This window comes from Cydia splendana, chromosome Z (genome assembly GCF_910591565.1).
Source record: "Cydia splendana chromosome Z, ilCydSple1.2, whole genome shotgun sequence".
Lineage (NCBI taxonomy): Eukaryota > Metazoa > Arthropoda > Insecta > Lepidoptera > Tortricidae > Cydia > Cydia splendana.
The window spans coordinates 32,937,618-32,958,036 of NC_085987.1; the positions used below are offsets into that span (position 1 = coordinate 32,937,618).

General features: G+C 37.3%; 1 protein-coding gene across 1 annotated transcript in view; it reads right to left on the bottom strand.

Moving 5' to 3' along the window:
- Positions 1-20,419, bottom strand: part of LOC134805349 (acetyl-coenzyme A synthetase) — a 32,382-nt gene that overhangs the window by 7,815 nt on the left and 4,148 nt on the right. The window contains exons 2-5 of the mRNA XM_063778684.1: positions 16,298-16,493; positions 7,620-7,859; positions 6,813-6,928; positions 5,194-5,386 (exon numbers count right to left, since the gene is read on the bottom strand). Coding sequence (XP_063634754.1) covers positions 5,194-5,386; positions 6,813-6,928; positions 7,620-7,859; positions 16,298-16,493 — 745 coding nt within the window. The remainder of the gene's footprint in view (positions 1-5,193; positions 5,387-6,812; positions 6,929-7,619; positions 7,860-16,297; positions 16,494-20,419) is intronic.

A 20,419-nucleotide genomic window follows, 5' to 3' on the forward strand; every position in this document is an offset into this window, starting at 1 on the left:
CGGGCATGAGTTATCCGGGTCGGCTTCTTAGACTCAGTTTAGATTGAGTTATCTACTACCACAGAATAAATAATAGTACTGCCGTACAGGAAACTTCCTACAAAACCGAAGTTTGACAGCGGTTCAGGGTCGAATCATGCTGTCCCTTTCTAATATATGGCACTATCCCTTTCGGCTATTTAGGGTTGTATTCGCATTTTATCTGTGGCCGTGCACGCAAAGAGACGTCAAGTTGTGTCAACCCTAATAATTGGTCGGAGCAATGCTGTGCCGAGCGGAGCCGAGTTTGGCCGAAGTCAGGAGTTTCGCACCCCTGCTACTACTGGATAGTTAGATACCTACATGGAGTACATAGCTTTCAACACACTTGCTAACACGGATCTTATTAGTCCATAATACCCCGGAATTTTGGGTGCGGAAATGATTTTGTGTCTTCTTCTTCAAGTCCTAAGCCTTATCCCATTATCTGGAGTCGGCTCTCCATGCTGTCTTCCATTTCCACTGTTCCCGGTTTTGGGCTACGGTGTTGTCTAATACGCCATGTCTACTCCAAATGATTTTGTGTAATTTATAAATTTGTTTATTGTAAAATAGTTAAACGCAACTATGAATTAAAAATTGGTAGTTAGCTCCAAATGTATGTACTTATGTACTTACAAAATGTTAAAATAGTTTCTGTTTTTACAGTTTATACCTTATTTTTGGCACGTTCTCGCGCCCATAAATCCGGGGCATGCTTATTACATCGTTTTTAGGTTCAAAATTCAAGACATACATTATACCTACACGTGACTTCTTTACTGTAGATACATTACAACATCCGAGTTACATGATACCCCTTATTTCTATCTCGGCACTAATTTGAAATAATCTCGTATCTCACACAGCTACTTAATGTTTAAAGGCAGTAACTCTGTATGCATCCCATACATAGATACCACATTTTTCTTTTAATTAATAACTTAATAAGATACAAGTTTTTTCTTCAAAGTATTGCCGATCTGTATGTAGACTAAACACTCTAATTAAGCCGGGCGAAATGGTTTTTAGGGTTACGTTACGTAGCCAAAATGGCGAAATCGGAACCCTTATAGTTTCGTAATGTCCGTTCTCTGTCTGTCTGTCCGTAGCTCACAGCTATTTTACTCGAAAATTATAAGCTACATTTTAACAAAATTTGGAACTTAGGAATATTTTGTGCTTAAAATAAAAAAATATATTCAGTAAGCATCTACGTCTTTGATTAACTGCTACTGACTACTAAACGTTTTTTGATTAAGTAAATACTTCTGAAAATAATCGCATCGAGTATCCAATAAAATGTATCAGTACTCATACACACGAACAGAAGTACAATTTTCCATTATAAAATGTAAATGATAGAGATCCCAAGGACAAAAAGAACTACGTAGTCTCCAAAACATAGTATCTTTACGAGACAATCGAAACGAGAAGAAATAATCTGATGAGCCGCACGGTGGGTATGCTCGTGCGATAAATCGAATCGGAAATCATGCATATATATTTAAGGAGGCAAATAAGCACCAGGCACAGGTTTTAGTATAATAAATTGCATTAATATGATCTCAGCTATGCGGCGGCGGGGACCCTTCGTGTCTAGTCAGTCAGTCGAGCAACTTAGATGCCTTGGGACTAGGGGTCACAAAACCGTGCATATTTTAGAAAACCGGTTTTTCGGTTTTTGTGCAAAGCATATTAAATATATAAATGATGTGTTATGTTATGTAATATCGATGTAAATAGTTGTAAATATGAAATACTGTAATTGACATGTAAAACTATGTTTTATAAAGGAATAAATGAATGAATGAATGAATGTGAAACAGCAAAACCGGGTTTCCGGTTTTTTCGGTGATTTCGAGTTTACTTTGTAATATACGCAAGTATTTTTAAGATTAATTCTTTAATATTACCTTTATCTATACCAAGACCATCAAATTCCATCAATAAAGTTTTTAAAGCAATTCTAAAACGGAATGCCTAAGCAAAATATTACATGAAAATGGTGTTGACACAGTCCTCCTTCTGGAAACACACACCGCCGATGATGCCCAACTCGCTAAACGAGGTAAAATACCGGGATTTGATTTGGTAGCAGCATTAATCATTACACCATTAACATTATAGAACTACAACATACGCCCAGTCTTCTCTTACTGCCCTGGTCAACGTGATTTCAAATAACATCAATGGCAACAACATCGTCACCACGATTATTCAAATCGGCGAAACGAGGATATGCAACATATATATATAAGCCTCCACGTAGCTGCTGCCCTACTCTACGCCTTCCTTACTTGGAACATCCATCCCTTTACATTTGAGACTTGAATAGCTACCATACCAGCTGGGGATATAGGAAATCTGATGCCAGTGGGGAGGCGATCATGGACTAGGCAGATAGGAACAACACTTTTTTAAATAGCCGTCTCTAACAAAGACAAAAGAACGTTCAAATGAGCTCGATGGAGAAGTGACCACAACCTAGACCTAGTCTTCACAACAAAAGCAATAGACGGTACCCCAGGGGCCGCCGAGCGGTACGTGCTAACAGATTTCCCACATTCTCAACACCGCGCAGGCTTAGTTATCATAGGTCTGAAAATACCGATGATTGAGTCGTATCCCGCCTAATAGCACCACGCGGGTGTTTGCTTATGCTGATGACCTGACCCTTGTGACACTAGAAGACAGCTTGAAACTGGGACAAAATACCCTGGAAAAGGACCCAGGTCCTAATATCTATTAGATGATTATTTTTCTCGGTGGCGTTTGTGCCCCAGAACTTCCAAGACCGAGGTGTCCTGCTTTGACCTGTGCAAGAAACAAGGAGCTGAGACTTATATCGACCAGGATATGGAACGTGATTACCTTTTGCATTGTTTTCGAGCTCTCGATATTTCGACGCAGTTACATGCATCTTGTTCACGGGTATCCTGGCGGTCACGGTCGATATAAGTCTAGTGAAAATAACCGTGAATCATTCAAAACAGTTAAGGAGCTGAGAGAAAAATTCAAGGGCAATCTTCTCCACCACAACTTCCTTCCTTCCTAAATATATAAATATCTCCGAAGCATCCTGGATAGAAGCCTCAACTTCAAGGAGCACTTATTAAGCAGCCTATTTATCTGCAAAAGTGGGCAAATAGATACTGGTGAACGTGTCCACAGTCATCACGTCTCTCAGTCATGATCTCATAATGATACGACAATGAAGAAGAAAACTGTACATGGTAAATGCCGCCTGATTGACTTTTGTTGTAATTAATCCAGTAAACATTTTTAATTAGAGATCAATGAGCGTTACTACTATAACTTAAACTAGGGAAATTAAATACTAAACTGTTTATTTCTACAATTAGTGGGTAACTTATAATGTACTGCATTGTTCTAAATATAATAGTAAACTCTGAAGTGCTTGTTGTTCATCAAAATAATTAAACTATGTACCTATATAAAACTGTAAAATCGAAAAACTCGAAAAAGCCGGTTTAATAAAGTTAAAACCCGGTTTTTGCAATTGGCTGTAAACCCGGTTTTTCCGGTTTTTTCGATTTCGGTGAAACCGGGTTTGTGACGCCTACTTGGGACAGCGTCTACAGGCACTTGTCATGTAACAAGTGTCTTCAATGACCTCTATTACATTTGTTTATAGATGCCTTAACGCCAGCCTATTATCGTTATTGCAAAATAATGTGTCAACTATGGAAAGTTAGTAGATATTACTGACGTTCGTATCTCGTGCCGAGATATGTCAGATGTGGGTACACGTGATTATGTTTATTTTATCAATATATCCTTTACATACTAACTGCGGCATTGACACTACAATGTTAAGCTACATAATTATAGGTATACCTACTCGTATACTTTTTGGGATTGTACTAAATAAGTAAACCTACATATTATTACGTATGTATAACAATATTTACTGTTCTTAGACTAGAAGAACATACTTAATCGCAAGATGTCGTTTTGTATGTGATTGCGATTTTTTACAAAAAATCGTTGGATAGCGACAGGTACCTACCACATATTATAAGCTTTTATTTAACTTGCCCTGTTAGTATGGTATGTTATTTTTTAGTGTGGGTCAAATCTTGGAAGCTAAATTAGACCCACTTCCTGATTTCCGATTGAGCTGAAATTTTGCATAGGTACTTACACATGTAAATCGGATGACAATGCAATATTATGATAACATGGAACTGATAATGGAGACATGAGGCGGCCACGGGAACTCTGTGATAAAACAACGCAAACTAATTGTGGTTGGGGTCGTTAGAATTGTCTCGGTGAGTTGCCCGTGGAAAGAAAAGTAGGTACCTACAGTCAGCGATGAAAGCTGGTACCAAAAGTGAAATTTTTGCTTAAAACGATTGTCATTGCACGTAAGTGGCTGAACAAAATTACCTAAATAACCATATTATGTACCATCCGTAAAAAAAGAAGTCACATTGCAACTAACTATACTATGCCAGTGGCTCGGTGAGTTGTAGACCTCGCGAGCAATAAATTATAATCATCGAACCTGCTCACAAATTTTCACGAGAATCGGTTGAGGATTGCGACATACTATCGTAGAGGAGAACATACGATCTGGACATACGAAAGCATTTGTCCAAGCTGAAACGGAGACCTTCGCTTCGCTAACGCTCGGGCAATAATATTGGTAACTTAGTATATAAGTACGTTAATAATTGTATGAGATGCCGTCTCCAGTATCACGGGTCGTAAATAGTATAGGTAGGTACCTAATATAGGACGAGGATAGTTTGAGAGCAAAGAAGGTCAGCGGCGTGTAGCTACACGAACACGACGTAGGTGAGTGTTGCCCCTGATCGAGTCGACATCGGCGTCGCACCAGGGGACAGCCTTGTCCCGGTAGTCGGACATGTAGCGTAACGGCTCGGCCACGACATTGCGCGACTGGCGACGGCGGCGGCGGCGGCAACCATAGGTTGGAGCGAGATACAGTGATCGGACCTTTCGTTTCCACCTATGGTTGCCACCGCCGCCGTCGCCAGTCGCGAGTTGTCGTAGCCGATAAAGTGACAACGTACAGCAGGGGGCCTAACCAAGATACAATAGATACATACGCTCCGTATCGATTAGGTAGCCATCAGTAGCCAGAGGTAGGTAGGTAGGTTCACTTCGAGCGCAGTTACTTACGAGGACAGAGGTGGCGGCGTTGGCCAATGGTGCGTACACGACGTAGGTGTGGCCCGTGATCCAGCCGACGTCGGCGGTGCACCAGTACACGTCCTTGTCTCTGTAGTCGAACACATAGCGGAAGGTGGTGGCGGCGTACAGCAGATAGCCGGCGGTGGTGTGCAACACGCCTTTCGGCTTGCCGGTGGAGCCGCTACAAAGAAAATCAAGCATGAATTGCATGAACAATATTCTGTACTGGTTAGTTTTAATGAGTTTTTCGGAAGTCATCTGGACGGAATAGATAGATAAAAAAGATAAAGATAAAAGATTTTTATTCGTGACGGTCACAAAACATGTACGAACATGTACAGACAACAACAGCAAGCAAAGAAGAAATCAATAAGTGTGCATCACGAAATGGACCCAACTCAGCATTATGCTAGCTATAAAGCCAGCGCTGGTCTTCCGTAGGGCCTATTCGGTGATGCCACGACAGATAACACATAAAGATACATTGCAAAGATACACAAAAGGAATAATTAAGAAAACAGAGAGTTTTTTAAAAGGCATTAGCAGTCCACAAATTATTTATAAGAAACAATAAAATATTATTATTTTAATTTCTATTTATAATTTCCTAAATGTTGGTATCCAAAGGTTATCTCGGAGAGATCGCTCATTCGCGATAAGACTGCATGTTGTTTACTTCTACTCGTAATCATATTTTACATATTGTATTCTGTATTTATCGATATACATATGTATAATCGGAAGTTTGTCGGAAGTCGATAAACGAGAAGTCCCTATGACAGCTCAAAAATGCTACAAGAATTCCGGGCTCTGATAATAACGATTCAGCTATCATAACAATTGCCCATTGCGTGAGTGTAGCAAATTAGTACGTAATCTAGATCCTATAAAATATAATAATATACCTATAAAAATATTTCTAGGAAGTATAACATAAAACAAACAATTAAAGTGACATTCAATCTCACAATCAGAACAATGGAACACATAAATCCGGGTAGCAACTTGATTGAGCGTGCGCAAGGCTCTCGTCCACCGTGCCTCGTGCAGTAGGCCGGCACGGCTAGCAGCGCAGCGGCGGCGGCGGTCGGCGTCGGCGCCACACATACCGCGAGGGCGCGCACAGGCTCACCGTGGCCAGTTAGAACAAGCTCCCGCCTAACCTCCAACTGGTTGTACTTTATACCCTACCATACCCAACACAAACAAAGGTCCATACGGAGGTAATATAGTAAGCATAGGTACATATTTATGAAAAAAAATCGTGAGGCAACCGCCTTAATAGGGTTAATCCCTGCAAACTGTTTAGTTTAGAAGTCGGTCTTTGAGCCTTTTTTCAGTGAGCAGTAGAAAAGACATTGGGTGATAATGTGAAGAAAAATCTGAAGGCAGAGTTCAATAAAGAACAAATCATGCAATGAGAAATCTCGTTTTTTTTACTTATGAGCGCCATTTAGTACAAGGTACAAGTACAAGCACAGGGTACAAATACTGCAGCTCTCAGGTAATTCGTATTTTTAAAGTCAGCAAAAATCTACACTCATCAAACTCAAAGAGGGCGCCTTCTTTCGGACAAATACAAACAGAAATTACAATTTGGTCCATACCTGGTATAGAGCATGAACAGCGGTTCCTCTGCACCCATCCATTCTGGCGGGCAGAAGGTGGATTGGCCCTCCATTATGTCATGCCACCACACGTCTCTGTCTTCCGTCCATTTGTACTGTAAAAATAACGCTTTTGATTTATCATCTCACCTAAAAAACGACCGCGCTAAGTTATAGTTTATTAACCCAGCTTATAGCATCCACGACTCTTTAGGCCTAGCGGCGGGGACGGAGTGATTTTAATTTGAAAAGGGGTGCGGTGCTGGCTCGCGGCCAATTTTGAGCAGACCAGAAGATGTGACGTTTCTTCAGTTCCTTGCGCTACAAAATAGAAATCGAGACTGCGAAGTTTAGAAATTGGAAGTCCTAAAGTGCCCGATTCCGGCATGGCTTCAGCGAAGGAGTTAAAGTACGAAGTGAGGGAGATGAGGTGTTTGACATAAAGTTTTAAGTCATAATGTATTGTTTGTCATATTATCATTAGTCCTAAAACTGAAACCGTTAACTTTTCAGGATTTTCGTAAGGTAATCCTATAGATAGGTTAGGTTAGGTTTGTTTTAAGGCAATCCTGAAAAGTTACGCGTTTCTGAAGGGATAAGTTCGCCTTTGTACTTCTTACTAATTGTATGTTATTTTTAATGTCTTTTTGTACAATAAAGAGTTTACTACTATTACTACTACTACTACTGAACCAAACAGATTATGACTAACGAAAATGCGGAGAAACAATACATTATGACTTAAGTAATACTTTTTGGGAAACAATAGAGACCCAAGGGATATTCTTGACTCAACCTCATTCTTACCAAAGACGAGATATCATCGGGCAGTTTCCCACACGGCGTGACTCTCTTGAGGTGCGACACGACGATGCACTTGTCGACCTTGTGGTTGTATTTGGCCTGGGACTTCTGCATGGCCTCGTCGCACGTGTTCTTGAGCACGAGCAGCTTCTCGCCGCGCCACCCGCCGTCCGCCGTCACCAGCACCTTGGCCTTGCAGCTCGCCATCCTCTCCGAGAGCGAATCCGAAGAAAATCCTGCGAACTGTACGGCCATGTTATTACTAATATCATATATATAAAATTGAAAAACCAGAACGGGATAAAAAACGAGGGAAGAAGCGAGATGGCGCCTTACAAATTTCTAAAAAAGTTTTAGACACGTTTCTCGAATACGACGCACGTATGATAAGAAAAACCCGTTCAAATCAATTATCTACATATGGGAATAGAACTAGAGCATAAAAACTATCGCTTCCGATGCGTATTTAATTTACAATAAGGAAAATAAATTTTCATAACAATCTTCATTTTACGACATCGGCCATTTCTCGGCAACTCTCGGTTGCTTTCGTTTGGCGGTGCTACAGATTAGACCAAATAATCCGTAAGTTAAAGTAAACTAAATTATGTTTGTCATACATGTCATACAGGTATTTCTGAGTTTTTTTACACGAAGTAAAATAAAAAGTGCTGTCAACCTCAACCTTAGTCTATAGAGCCCATACGAGTGATTTATGTCATATATGACTTATCAATCAAAGTAATTACTATATTATTATTATCAGAGCTGGGCACCGTTAATCAAAAAGTTAACTTCGTTAATCGTTAATCCGTTAAATAAAAAGTTAACTTCGTTAAACGTTAAAACGTTACTTTTCAAAAGTTTTAACGGAAGTTAAAGTTAATCGTTAATCGTTAACTCGAAATCGTAAATATACGCAATAAGAAATAAAACTAGAAGATATAATCATAAATTTTGATTTTTATTAAAGACTAATCTACTAATTAACATGGTAATCATTACTAATTAATAATAGCATAGCCAAGAAAATATCATTTGCTAGCATATGCCATAAGGTGTTCCCTCAATTCCTCATGGATCCCATCATCAGAACAGCACCAGATTAATGAGGGACCACCTTGGAAGTACCTTCTTTCGAACAAAAACATAATTACTCAAATCGACCCACGGGTCTCGGAGTAATCGGTGTACATAAAAAAAAAAAAATCAGCCACAACCGAATACAGAACCTTCTCCTTCTATGAAATTGAAGTCGGTTAAAAAATCGAAGCATCCATGTACAGTAAATCAGAAGAATTTTGTAAATGATTGAGGTAAAACTAACTAAACTGCAGTAATAAAGTTGTCGGCTGTGAGAATTTTGAGACTTTACTGATTAAATAAAATACAGTAAAGGTCTCACGTTAATCCTATATTAACAAGTAAAGAGAAGTTAATACTTACGCCAAAAACTGTTTAAAATGCAGTACAATATAAATATTCTAAAATGTTTGTACTGTGTTTGAAATGTTATTGATTTTTCAGCATAATTACTAATTAAAATGCAGTATACTAAGCTCACTTACTGTGATTTAATCTGTCGTTTCGCTATTTTCAAATGTATTTACTGCCTGAGACCTAAGAGATTTAACTAGCTTTCAAGTGTCGTTTCATTTAGATAGATTAACCACATTGTAGGACAAAAATTAAATAATCGATACCATTGATAAAATGCGGTGATGACGATCGTCCTACAAGTTGTCAAACACGGTCCTTAATAATCCCCTATCCTCTTAAGGCCCAAGGCCCTACCTATAACACTTATTCAGTTCGATGAAATTTAAATCATATTCAATTGGAACAGAGTCGTTCAATTTTCATTTTTTTGCAATAATGGATATTCTTGTATAAATGTATGTGAAAGCTTTTTATTACTAGTCTAGTATTTTTATTCAGTAGCCTTACCACGACTTTGACACGGACATATTCGCTAGCATGTGCATAACTTTCTAAAATCTCGTTCATACCTGCGATGTTGTATAGAAAGTAAGTGTAGACTACAGCATGTAGACGAGAATATAAAGATCTCATTTTATTGAATTTGTATGTGACATAGTCACAAGTTAGATTATATTAATCTGTAGGAATTGATTATAAATATTGAGTGCCATGAAAAAAGTCTGATTTTTATGATAGGTACTCTACGTGTTACTACTACTAATTCCAACTACATAGTAAGAGATACTAATTTAATTTTTTTATGATTGATGTGATTTTTTTAAATATACATTCGTGTATTTTTATAAACATACCTTATTTGTACCACGACGTGTTGGTATCTCGAATAACTCAATCAATATATATACTAAGTAAAATACAGTAAATAGTTATAAATACTGTACTTTAGCTTGCAATTCATTCAAGTAGCTATTAGCGTACGAGGGTTGTTTACAGTAATCCGCTTTTTTACTGCACTTTATTCTGCATTTATTGTGTTTTTACTTCTTTCCGAGGGTACAGTAAAACTGTAAAATTTTGAAAAATAGCAATTATTTATTCAATAATTGTTAAAATAAAAAAGTGTTCACGTATTCGTATTTCATGTATTCCATTCTATATTTTGACATTCAAGCATTTGTAAATAATCATCGAAACCACAAAGAAAAAACGGTTTGAAAGGGTTTTTTGCGTTTTTCTCGAAACTCACTTTTTGCACTTACTGTTGTTTAAGTATTGCACGGCAGCATATTAAAATTGTCGTCTGATAGCGACGCCCGTTTTGGAGAAAAAATATATTTTCCCGCCGAAAACAGGTGTTCCACTGCAGCACTTGAAGGTATACTAGTGTTATATTTGAGGCAGCGCGCGGCCTTGGTGTGAGTACTTAGGTATTAACGATTAACGGACTTAAGAAAAGTTAACGGAAGTTAACAAGTCCGTTACATGTTTTTAAAGTTAATCCGTTACTCGAAAACTTAACTTCGTTAATTAACGATTAACGGATTAACGAGTTAATGCCCAGCTATGATTATTATCAATTTGTATTTTGTTGTTTTAAATTTATTTTTGAGTTATATTATTCAGATTGACTTTCACGGCTTCGGCAAACATTGCCATTCGTCCGGGGAACGGGCTAAGAATGCTGAGATGGGCCAAAAATACAAAGTTGATTACTATCAACTGACTGTACATTTGCTTATTTTTATCAGGTCGCTCAATAATATCTGAACATGCACTTTAATCTACCTACATAACTAGTAAGTTAATAGTTCAGATATTATTGAGCGACCTGATAAAAATAAGCAAATGTACAGTCAGCAGTCAGCCAAATATCGTAATATAATTTTGTTGCCATAGAAATAAGGATGTGGTCCGATATAGTGGCGAAATATTGAGAGACAAAAGCGGCTAAATTCAGCGGTGGCTCGGACACTTAGAGAGAATGGGAGAGGATCGTGCCGTGAAGAGAGCGCAGGTACTTGGGACAACAAAATGGGAGACGCCCGAGTGGACGTCCTAGGTACCGCTGAAACGACGTAGTTGCTCAAGACCTGCTCAACCTCGGCCATGGCGACCGGCGAGAGCTATCGCAAGACCGAGAGGACTAGACTACCTATGTTTGTATGAAAAGGCGATTTAAGGGCGGTGGTCGTCCATATTCGTCTTAAGGCGAAAATTAATCTAATGAACGTTTTTGCAACTAGGCTTATAAGAACAAATAATAATTTTATCTTGAAACAAGTTTTAAATAAATACGTGTAGATGAAAAAATACAATCTTGTCATTTATCAAATCACATCATTTATTGACAAATTTGCGAATTGAGTTATCCAAATAACGGCTACAAATAAGAAATCCCTATCACAGTTTTAAACCATGGCAGGGTTGAATACATAATAATGTCGGTATTTAACTAAACATAAGACGAACTCTTTATTTCATTTACGCGAGCAGAGCTGCGGGCCCGTCTAGTATTAAATAAATTAATTACATCCAAAATATATAATTTGGCATGTTGACGTATAAATTAATATGACACAACACATCTGACATATTCGAAGATCTTTACCCAAAATTTTAACCAGCTCACCAGCTCGAAGAAGCTCTCTGTACCGTTAAAAATGAGCGTGCAAAACCTATAATGGCAAAATACCTAATTCAAGGAACATTTGAATTATTTTCCCACGCTAACTGGTAGAATTAACATTTGCGCGATGATGTTGAATGGTAAATGTTTATAAACATTCATTTGGACTTTAAGTCACTTTCTATACATACCTTGATTTAGCGGCTGATCTCAGATTTAAAATATTGTTGGTAGTACTATCTCTTATACTTTAGTAACATTATAAGATTTACCTATTTACTTGTATAGTTAACTTAGTTGCGCACTTTTGGAAGGAAAGACCAGCGTCGAGGTATCCAAAAGATACCTTGACAACAAACTGATCAGTGGAAACCTTAACAGTGTTATTAAAAGTGTTTTCTGTAATTGACCGGAGCGTAGCGAAGGTCTACGTTTCGACTGGAGCATTTTGCTTTTGTATGTCCGGATGTTCTCCTCTACAGGTCGCAATTCTTAACCGAAACTCGTGAAATTTTGTGACTGGATTCTATGTCTAAATAATTTTTTTTTGTCCGTCCGGTTTTTTGATTTTTTTTAAAATGGCGGAGTCGTGATAGCTTGCGCCTAAACAAATAGTGGTATCGGTACCATACGAGTGTTTTCTTTTTGAGATATGTTTATAGATTAAATGGACAAAAATTCAGAAAATTTATTTCGCTGGTTTCGAAGGTATTGAGATATTTAATTTTAACTAATTTTAATTTGAGAAGGAGTAGCTAAATTTCGCCAACCCATCTAAGAATTATTTGGCTTAGTTTGTAAACGTTCGCTTTTTCTGTTTGCACAGAGGGTGTGGGTTCGATCCCCAGTAATTTTATGCTGGGATATTATAACTTTTTGTATTTTTTTACACATAAATTTCGTATTGTTTTTTTTAATTTACTATATTTAAAGCTCTTAGCACCATGTTATTTAAAGCTCTGCTCGCGAGGTCTACAGCTCACAGAGCCACTAGTTTATTAGTTACTTAAGTTGTATTTGTATAAACGTCCTAAAAGAATTGTATCTTATCTTATTTACATACATTTTCGTTGCTTGAGAAAGATGGTTTCATTGCTATGAAGAGTATGAACTTAAGCAAGTAACCAAGTATTGTTTGCTATGTGTACATTTACTTTACATTGTTAGAGAAAAGCTCTATAAATGCCTCAGCGGAATTGGGGATTGTCTGGTTCAGCTCTTAGAAATAGAAATAGAAATAGAAATTTATTTGCTAGAAATGTGGTAGGTACAGAAGTTTGGTGTTAACATGCAATTTTGCGAGTTCAGCACATTTCGCCAATAATCTAGGCATGCAAATTATGTTTTGTTTTAACCTATATTATACTATACATTATTTACAAACTATTTACATAATCTGGGGGCACGGCCGTGCCAAGACATCATATTACTCACCATCGCATTAGACTGGCAAATATAAATCATTAATTTAAATCTACAGCTCTTGATAAAAATATTTCAAATTAAGCAAAACATAATAAAATAAGAAATAAATATAAAAATAGTTCTAAATGTCTAAAAATAACTCCTGTACTGAATAAAAAGCTTTTTCCAGTAACCACTTATGCAATTTTGACACAAACCTTGCATAAGTTAATTCTTTTATGTCGTTAGGTAGACGGTTATAAATTTTTATAGCCATTAGGTAACAATTTTTGCTGTAAAGCTTACTGTTATAATTACTTGTCACTACAAGCCTGTTTGGATATCTTGTATTGAATTTACACACATTTCTCAGCTTTGTAAACAATTCAGGATGCAACCTTACAAATTTACATGCTTCTAGTATATATAAAGACGGCAATGTTAGAACTTTTAGGCGCTTGAATATGTCTTTACAAGGTGTTAGCGGTGGTACGTTACATACTGCTCTAACGCATTTTTTTTGAGAAATAAAGACTCTCTTAATATCTTTTGCGTTTCCCCATAACAGAAGACCGTATCGAATAACTGAAGCTACGTAACCGTGATAGGCAGTAAGAGCGGTAGCTTTATTAACAGTAGGTAGTAGCTAATCTTTTAAGGACATAGATAAAACGATTAATTTTACAACATTTTTCCTGTATTTGTGGTGTCCAAGAGCAATTTTTATCTAATAGTATGCCTAAGAATGAAATTTGTTCTGATTCAATAATGTCAATTCCTTTATATTTAACACTTAAATCAATTGGTCCTTTTTTATTATAAAATTGTATATATTTGGTTTTAGTCAGGTTAGGTTGCAAATTATTATATTCCATCCATTGTATAATGTCATTAATCGTATTGTTTATGTCCGTATTATATAATTTAATATCATCACATGGTATAACTACAGATATGTCATCAGCGAAGAGTAAACAGTGGTGTCTTGTAGCCGAAGGCAGGTCGTTAATATACAGTAGAAACAAAAGTGGCCCAAGGACACTGCCTTGGGGTACACCTCTGTTGTTTTCCATAATGTTAGATCTCGCAGAACATACCATTTTTTTATCGTCAATATTGTCTATCTCCACAAATTGAGTTCGATTATTTAGATAGCTTTCTATCCAACTCGAGGCTAATCCTCGGAGACCATACAGTTCACATTTTCGCAACAGGCGATGATGAGATACAAAATCAAACGCTTTGCTCATATCAAAGAAAACAGTTACTACAGGTAATTTGTTGTCAATGTTATCAGTAATCATCTTAACAAGGTTAAATGCTGCTAAGGTTGTTGATTTACCTTTTTGGAAAGCGCTTTGTTGAGTATTAATTGTGTCATGCTTATTGCAAAAAGAAACAATTCTCGCATGCATTATTCTTTCAAAAATTTTCGAAAAAATAGATAATAAGGCTATAGGTCTGTAATTATTAAGGTCCTCTTTATCTATCTATCTGGAAATGTGCCAGTTGTAAATGAAAGATTTATCAAAAAGCATAGCACCGAGGCAAAAGTATCAATGCTCTTTTTTATGATAATCGTAGAAAATCCATCAGGTCCCACAGAGCCTGTACTTTTCAGCGATTTTACTATTTTAATGAGTTCTTCTTCATGGCATGGATAAAGAAAGATAGTAGCTTGATTTGACTCTAGACTTAATTTATATTTGTTGTGATCGTAATCATTATTTGTTAGGTTAATAAAAAATTCATTAAATGTGTTGGAAATTTGTTTTTTGCTATGAATAATATTGCCATTGTTATTAATTTTGACGATTTCTGTTCGTTGGCGTTGATACCTTTGGTTTCCAATTAGGTTCCACGATGCCTTACAAACGTTTTTAGCAGTACGTAAGTATTTAAGATTGTCTTCCTTCTGTGACTGATTTATACAGTTTTTTAGTATTTTAGAATATCTATAGTATATCACCTTATCATCTGGATTTTTAGTCTTGTAGTATTTAAAACGTAAATATCTTTTTGTACTCGTGGACTTTTGAATACCTTTTGTAATCCAGCTCGATTTTTTGTTTTTGTTACTAATTTTAATTTTCATGAATGGGAAACATAAATTATAGAAGAGTGAGAACGTATCGTGGAAACTATTGAAAGCATTGTTTAAGTCACTCTGTGCGTATGTCTCTGACCATTTTAGAATGCGTAGACAATCACAAAATTTCCTAACATTTTCTTCACAAAAATCACGTTTGTTTATGTACCAGAATTCCATTTCCTCATCTTTATCATCTACTTGAAAACATAAAGTCTGCCCCGTATTGTGGTCAGACAGGCCCAAAGCATGCACTTCAGCTTTTACATTTGACAGGTTACTGACTATGTGGTCTATACAGGAAGTCATTCTTGTTGGTTTATCAATGTGGAGATGGAATCCGTAATTCTGTAATATAGCCCGTAGTTCACGGGACGCCTTATAATCTATGAGAGTGTTAATATTAAAATCTCCCGTTAAAATTATTTTAGTTGACTTGCGTTTAGCTAATCTATGTAATATATTTTGAATGTTAGTGAAGAATATGTCTATATTAGATTTAGGTATCCTATAAATACAAATTATGATGCATTTACACCTAGGGATATCTATACCACAACATTCGAAGTCTTTTTCACACGCGAAGTCTTTTAAAAAGGACAGTTCACGAGACTCAATAAAACTTTTAGACAATATACATACGCCACCACGTTTTTGTCCTTGTCTTGAAAAACTAGCACAAATTTTGTATCCTTTTACACTGATATTTTTTTCTTCGCCTGATTTGATGAATGTTTCAGATAGGCATATGAAGTCTATTGGCACGTTTTTTTCCTTAAATTCTTGCAAACATAATTCGAGTGTGTCCTTTTTGCTAAGAAAACCACTTATGTTTTGGTGTAAAAGTGTTAAGTTATTCACGAAAGAAATTATTTGTACACATTTGAGGTCTGCAGGACAGGTTAGTCAATTTTGGTTGTAACACATCTTGGCAATGCTTGGCTTCGTTAAAAATGTAGGTAGATACTTTTACGTTTGCTTTTATTTTCAACCCCTTGTCAACCCCTGCATGGCGCAAACAAAGGGAGGCTGTTATATTTAGATGACTCGCCTCGTCGCATTCGTTGGCGAAAGAGTTTGTGAAATCGAGCCTTAATGACTGATAACTTTATAACTTACCACTACGGAATGTATGGCACCGATCCTCGCGCACGCCAGCATGCACACCACCGTCTCCAGAATCATGGGCATGTAGAGAGACACACGGTCTCCCTTCCCCACGCCATTATCCTTCAGCGCGTTGGAGAACTGACACACCAGGTCCATCAGTTTCCTGTACGTGATGCGGCTGTAGTCGTCCGGGTGGTTTCCTTCCCTGAAAAATGGTTTAGCTATTTTTTTTACCATAGCAAAAAAGCGATGTTGCATTGCGTAATGACCGCTTGCATTCCAGGGGCGTCATATTCGGATTGCCACCACATTTTCAGCACCATGTGGGCCGTTGGCGGTCCACAAAATTTCGAGTGCAGCAGGATCAGGACGACACGTGGTCCGTTATTCAGTAAAAACCTGACATCCCATTATTAGAACCCTTTTAGATTCGGCCGTAGCGAAACTATAACAACACAACATCTATCACCGTCCCTTCTCCGCGTGGAGTCGCCTATAAGCTGCAAATAGTGCCCCGCGATTTTTTCTATTATGTTACCATTTTTCATTGACTGAGTTAATGACGGTAAAGTAATCGACGGAACGAAAATATATGATGATTTCAGGACACTTTGTTCTCTCATGATTCTGAGTACATAATATGTATGTAGATAGATACATAATAACATAAAAAATGGTACTACTTTAAATAGCCCACATGACATATATGTTTAGGACATTGGCGGGCGTAATTACGTACTTTATGCACATAACATAATATTGTAGTGTAAAAGTCTAAGATCAATTAGTGCCAATTGGTTGTTCTGTAGTTATTTGGGGCTTCTACAAAATTGGAGCGTAACTAAATTCCATGTATTTTCAAATTTTCTCAAAAGAAAGCAAAGTGGGCAGTATCGACTTTCGAGCGTAAGTAAATATAGAGGAACTGCTTAGAATAGCAACAGTGCCTTACCGATCTAAATAATGATCGTAAATGCTTAGTATGATTCATGGTCATGGTATCGGAACCAGTTTTCGCAAAGGCCATTATCAGTAAGTAATACTATGTATCACGCAGGGTCAATATGAAACAGTACCTTTTGTTATCCGGATTAATGCAACATTTTCCTGTTTAATTATGAACAAGTAAATAGGTACTTCTAGCAGACATATGTACAGTGTTTACTACATCACAATACAACACTAGATAGCACTTTCTTGAATAAGTAGGTTTGCACCCTAATTTCATAGCAAAAAATGCAAGTGAAAGCAAGGTGACCGTTGATTTAAGAACTACCAATCTACTTTTAATTAGTCATGGACTGATAAACATTACAATTTTCACAGCAATGTAAAAATAGTAGTTAATGTGACTGCTACATAATGAAAGGCATTAAAATACCGGTGTGGAGTGTGGGTTTATGAAACGGACGAAGTCGTACACGAGTGTTAATTGCCTAATTATGTACCTACAGTTACATATACTACTTCATATACATACATATTATGTATAAGCTCTCTATAATATATTCAGGAACCGCATTACGGCCGGCGTAAGGGGCGTCGTGCTTTTAGATAGACCCACAGAAAAAAGTCAGTCCTGACTAGGGTTGCCAACCGTACTAAGTATATTATATAGTATTGTACTATATTTTGGCTCTCTGTACTATATACTTTTGGAAAAATACTATATAATTTATAGTACGCTAAAATACTATATTTCCGATTAAACGTATATTACACCCATGTTTAGTATTTTATCTAAAAGTACTATATTTTTTTGAAGTGTACTATATTTTTGATGCCTTATTCTGGAAAATACTATATTCCACCAAAAAAAAGTTGGCAACCCTAGTCCTGACCAGGTCCTGACAGTTCCTGAGCTGTTAAATCTGGGGATATTGGTGGCCAATCAATCACCGTTTTTCGAAATTGGATTAGAAGCAATTTTCTTACAGGATTAACTATAATTAAAACACATTGTTCAAGCGAAAACCGATCCATAACGAATTTGTCGTATCTACATATACTAATACAAAATAATTTTCATGCAACAACTGTCAAATTTGCCGCCAATACAAAATGGCAAGAAAAGTTATATACGTCTAAGGGTGGTATTCCACCTATCCAATTCCTTTGTCCAATGTGTATTGCGCCCCATATTTTGCTTTAACTAGAGCAGTGGTGGGCAAAGTACGGCCCGCGGGCCAGCTCCGGCCCGCGAATGGATTTTATCCGGCCCGCCGCCGGTCCTATGAAATAATTAGTATATGGCTTTGGCCCACGATTATAGCAAATCAAAATAAATTATGGCTACAATTCTGGCCCTTCACTTAAATTTCCTAAACTTTCTGGCCCCCTTGAAGAAAGTTTGCCCACCACTGAACTAGAGAGTGAGACGCACTGACATTGGACAAAGAAATTGGACAGGTGGAATAGCACCCTAAGTTGCAGATCCTGTACAATAGAGATAAGTAAGTCAAATAACTAACAGCCAAGAGAAACATTCAGATTGTCATCTCGTATCACGTGCTTATCTACACGTGGCAGCGTCTACGTGTCAAGCCAAGTTCAAAAGAAGATAACTGGCGACGCAGCGGCAGTGTGTTATATGACTACATGCACCTTATAAAACAAAGTCCCCCGCCGCGTCTGTCTATTTGTGTTTGTATGTTTGTTCGCAATAAACTCAAAAACTACTGAACGTATTTTCATGCGGTTTTCACCTATTTGATTCTTTAGGAAGTGTATAATTAGTTAACCCGTGCGAATCCGGGGCGGGTCGCAGGTTACTTATAATACACGAACCATTTGGAGCCACGTTAACACCTACGTAACTCAAAATCTATTTAATATAAACATATTAATTTTGGTTCATTTATTAAGACCCTTGAGGCTAATTAGAACCCGAAATTTCATGAATATGACCGACTTCAAAAAGGATAAAATAAAATATTATCCTTTTTTATGTCTATGCGTTGCCAACTGATATGTTTGAAGTCGGTGCCAAGCCAAATTTTGAAGCATACCATGACTTTGGTGCGATTCGATAAGGATTTACCTACGTTGGATTGCCTTACACGACGACAATGAACGTACTTTCTGTAGGTACAGTCGACGTTAAAAATATGTTTACACTTTTCGCCTTATTACAAAGGAGTAATGTGCAAAAGTGTAAACATATCATTGACGTCGACTGGACCTAAAAACACACCTCAAAACACACGATCAAACCATCTTGGTGCAGACTGTACGATGTTTGTCGGCACATTAGTGTAAATATAAATGCATTTTTTTGCCGTCGTATTTTTTAAAGAGCATTTCTTACTAATGCTCAAACAGTCTATAGCACGCAAGTGTGGGATTGGGACTGAGTTATTTCCCGTCCCTTATCCAGAGGACTACATTTCAAAATATAAAACAATTCAAGGAATTTACCTTCTTGCCAAATTTCACCTAAAGCCGTTCAGTTGTTTAGCCATGAAAAGGCGACAAAGAGGCAGACAGAATTCTTTACACATTTATAATAGTTATTAGTACAGTTCTAATGGGATTTATAGCCATAAAGCTGATTATTTTTGACTGGTATTGTTACTACTTGGCTTGGCACCGACTTCAAACATATCAGTTGGTAACGCATAGACATAAAAAAGGATAATATTTTATTTCATCCTTTTTGAAGTCGGTGTCATTTTTTTTGTAATAAAAAAATATTTTACCATTTTTAGTTTTAACGCGTTGTTAAGAGCGCGACGCATGAATGAAAAACAAGATCATTTTTAACACTAAATTCGTGTACCTATTACTTTAGTAAATATGTAATCAGGAATTTTCTCGAGTCCGTCGGGAAATTATAATTCCTGTCAACTAAATCCATCCGCCCGCCCCGCCACTGACCCAATCCCTCAGCCCCCCGATCACTCAACCTCACAGCACATCAACCCCTGATCCAGGAACCCCTCGATCCTGAACCAGCAACCCTTCAACCGCCATTCCCCGACCCCTTAATCCCTGACCCCTTAACTCCTAACCCTAACCCCCGATCAGTAGCCTTACCAGCTTACCACGAGTTTGACATTGATATATTCGCTAGCATGTGTGTAACTTACTTCCTATGCATCTCGCTCGTACTAACCTTAGTGTGAGCGAGAT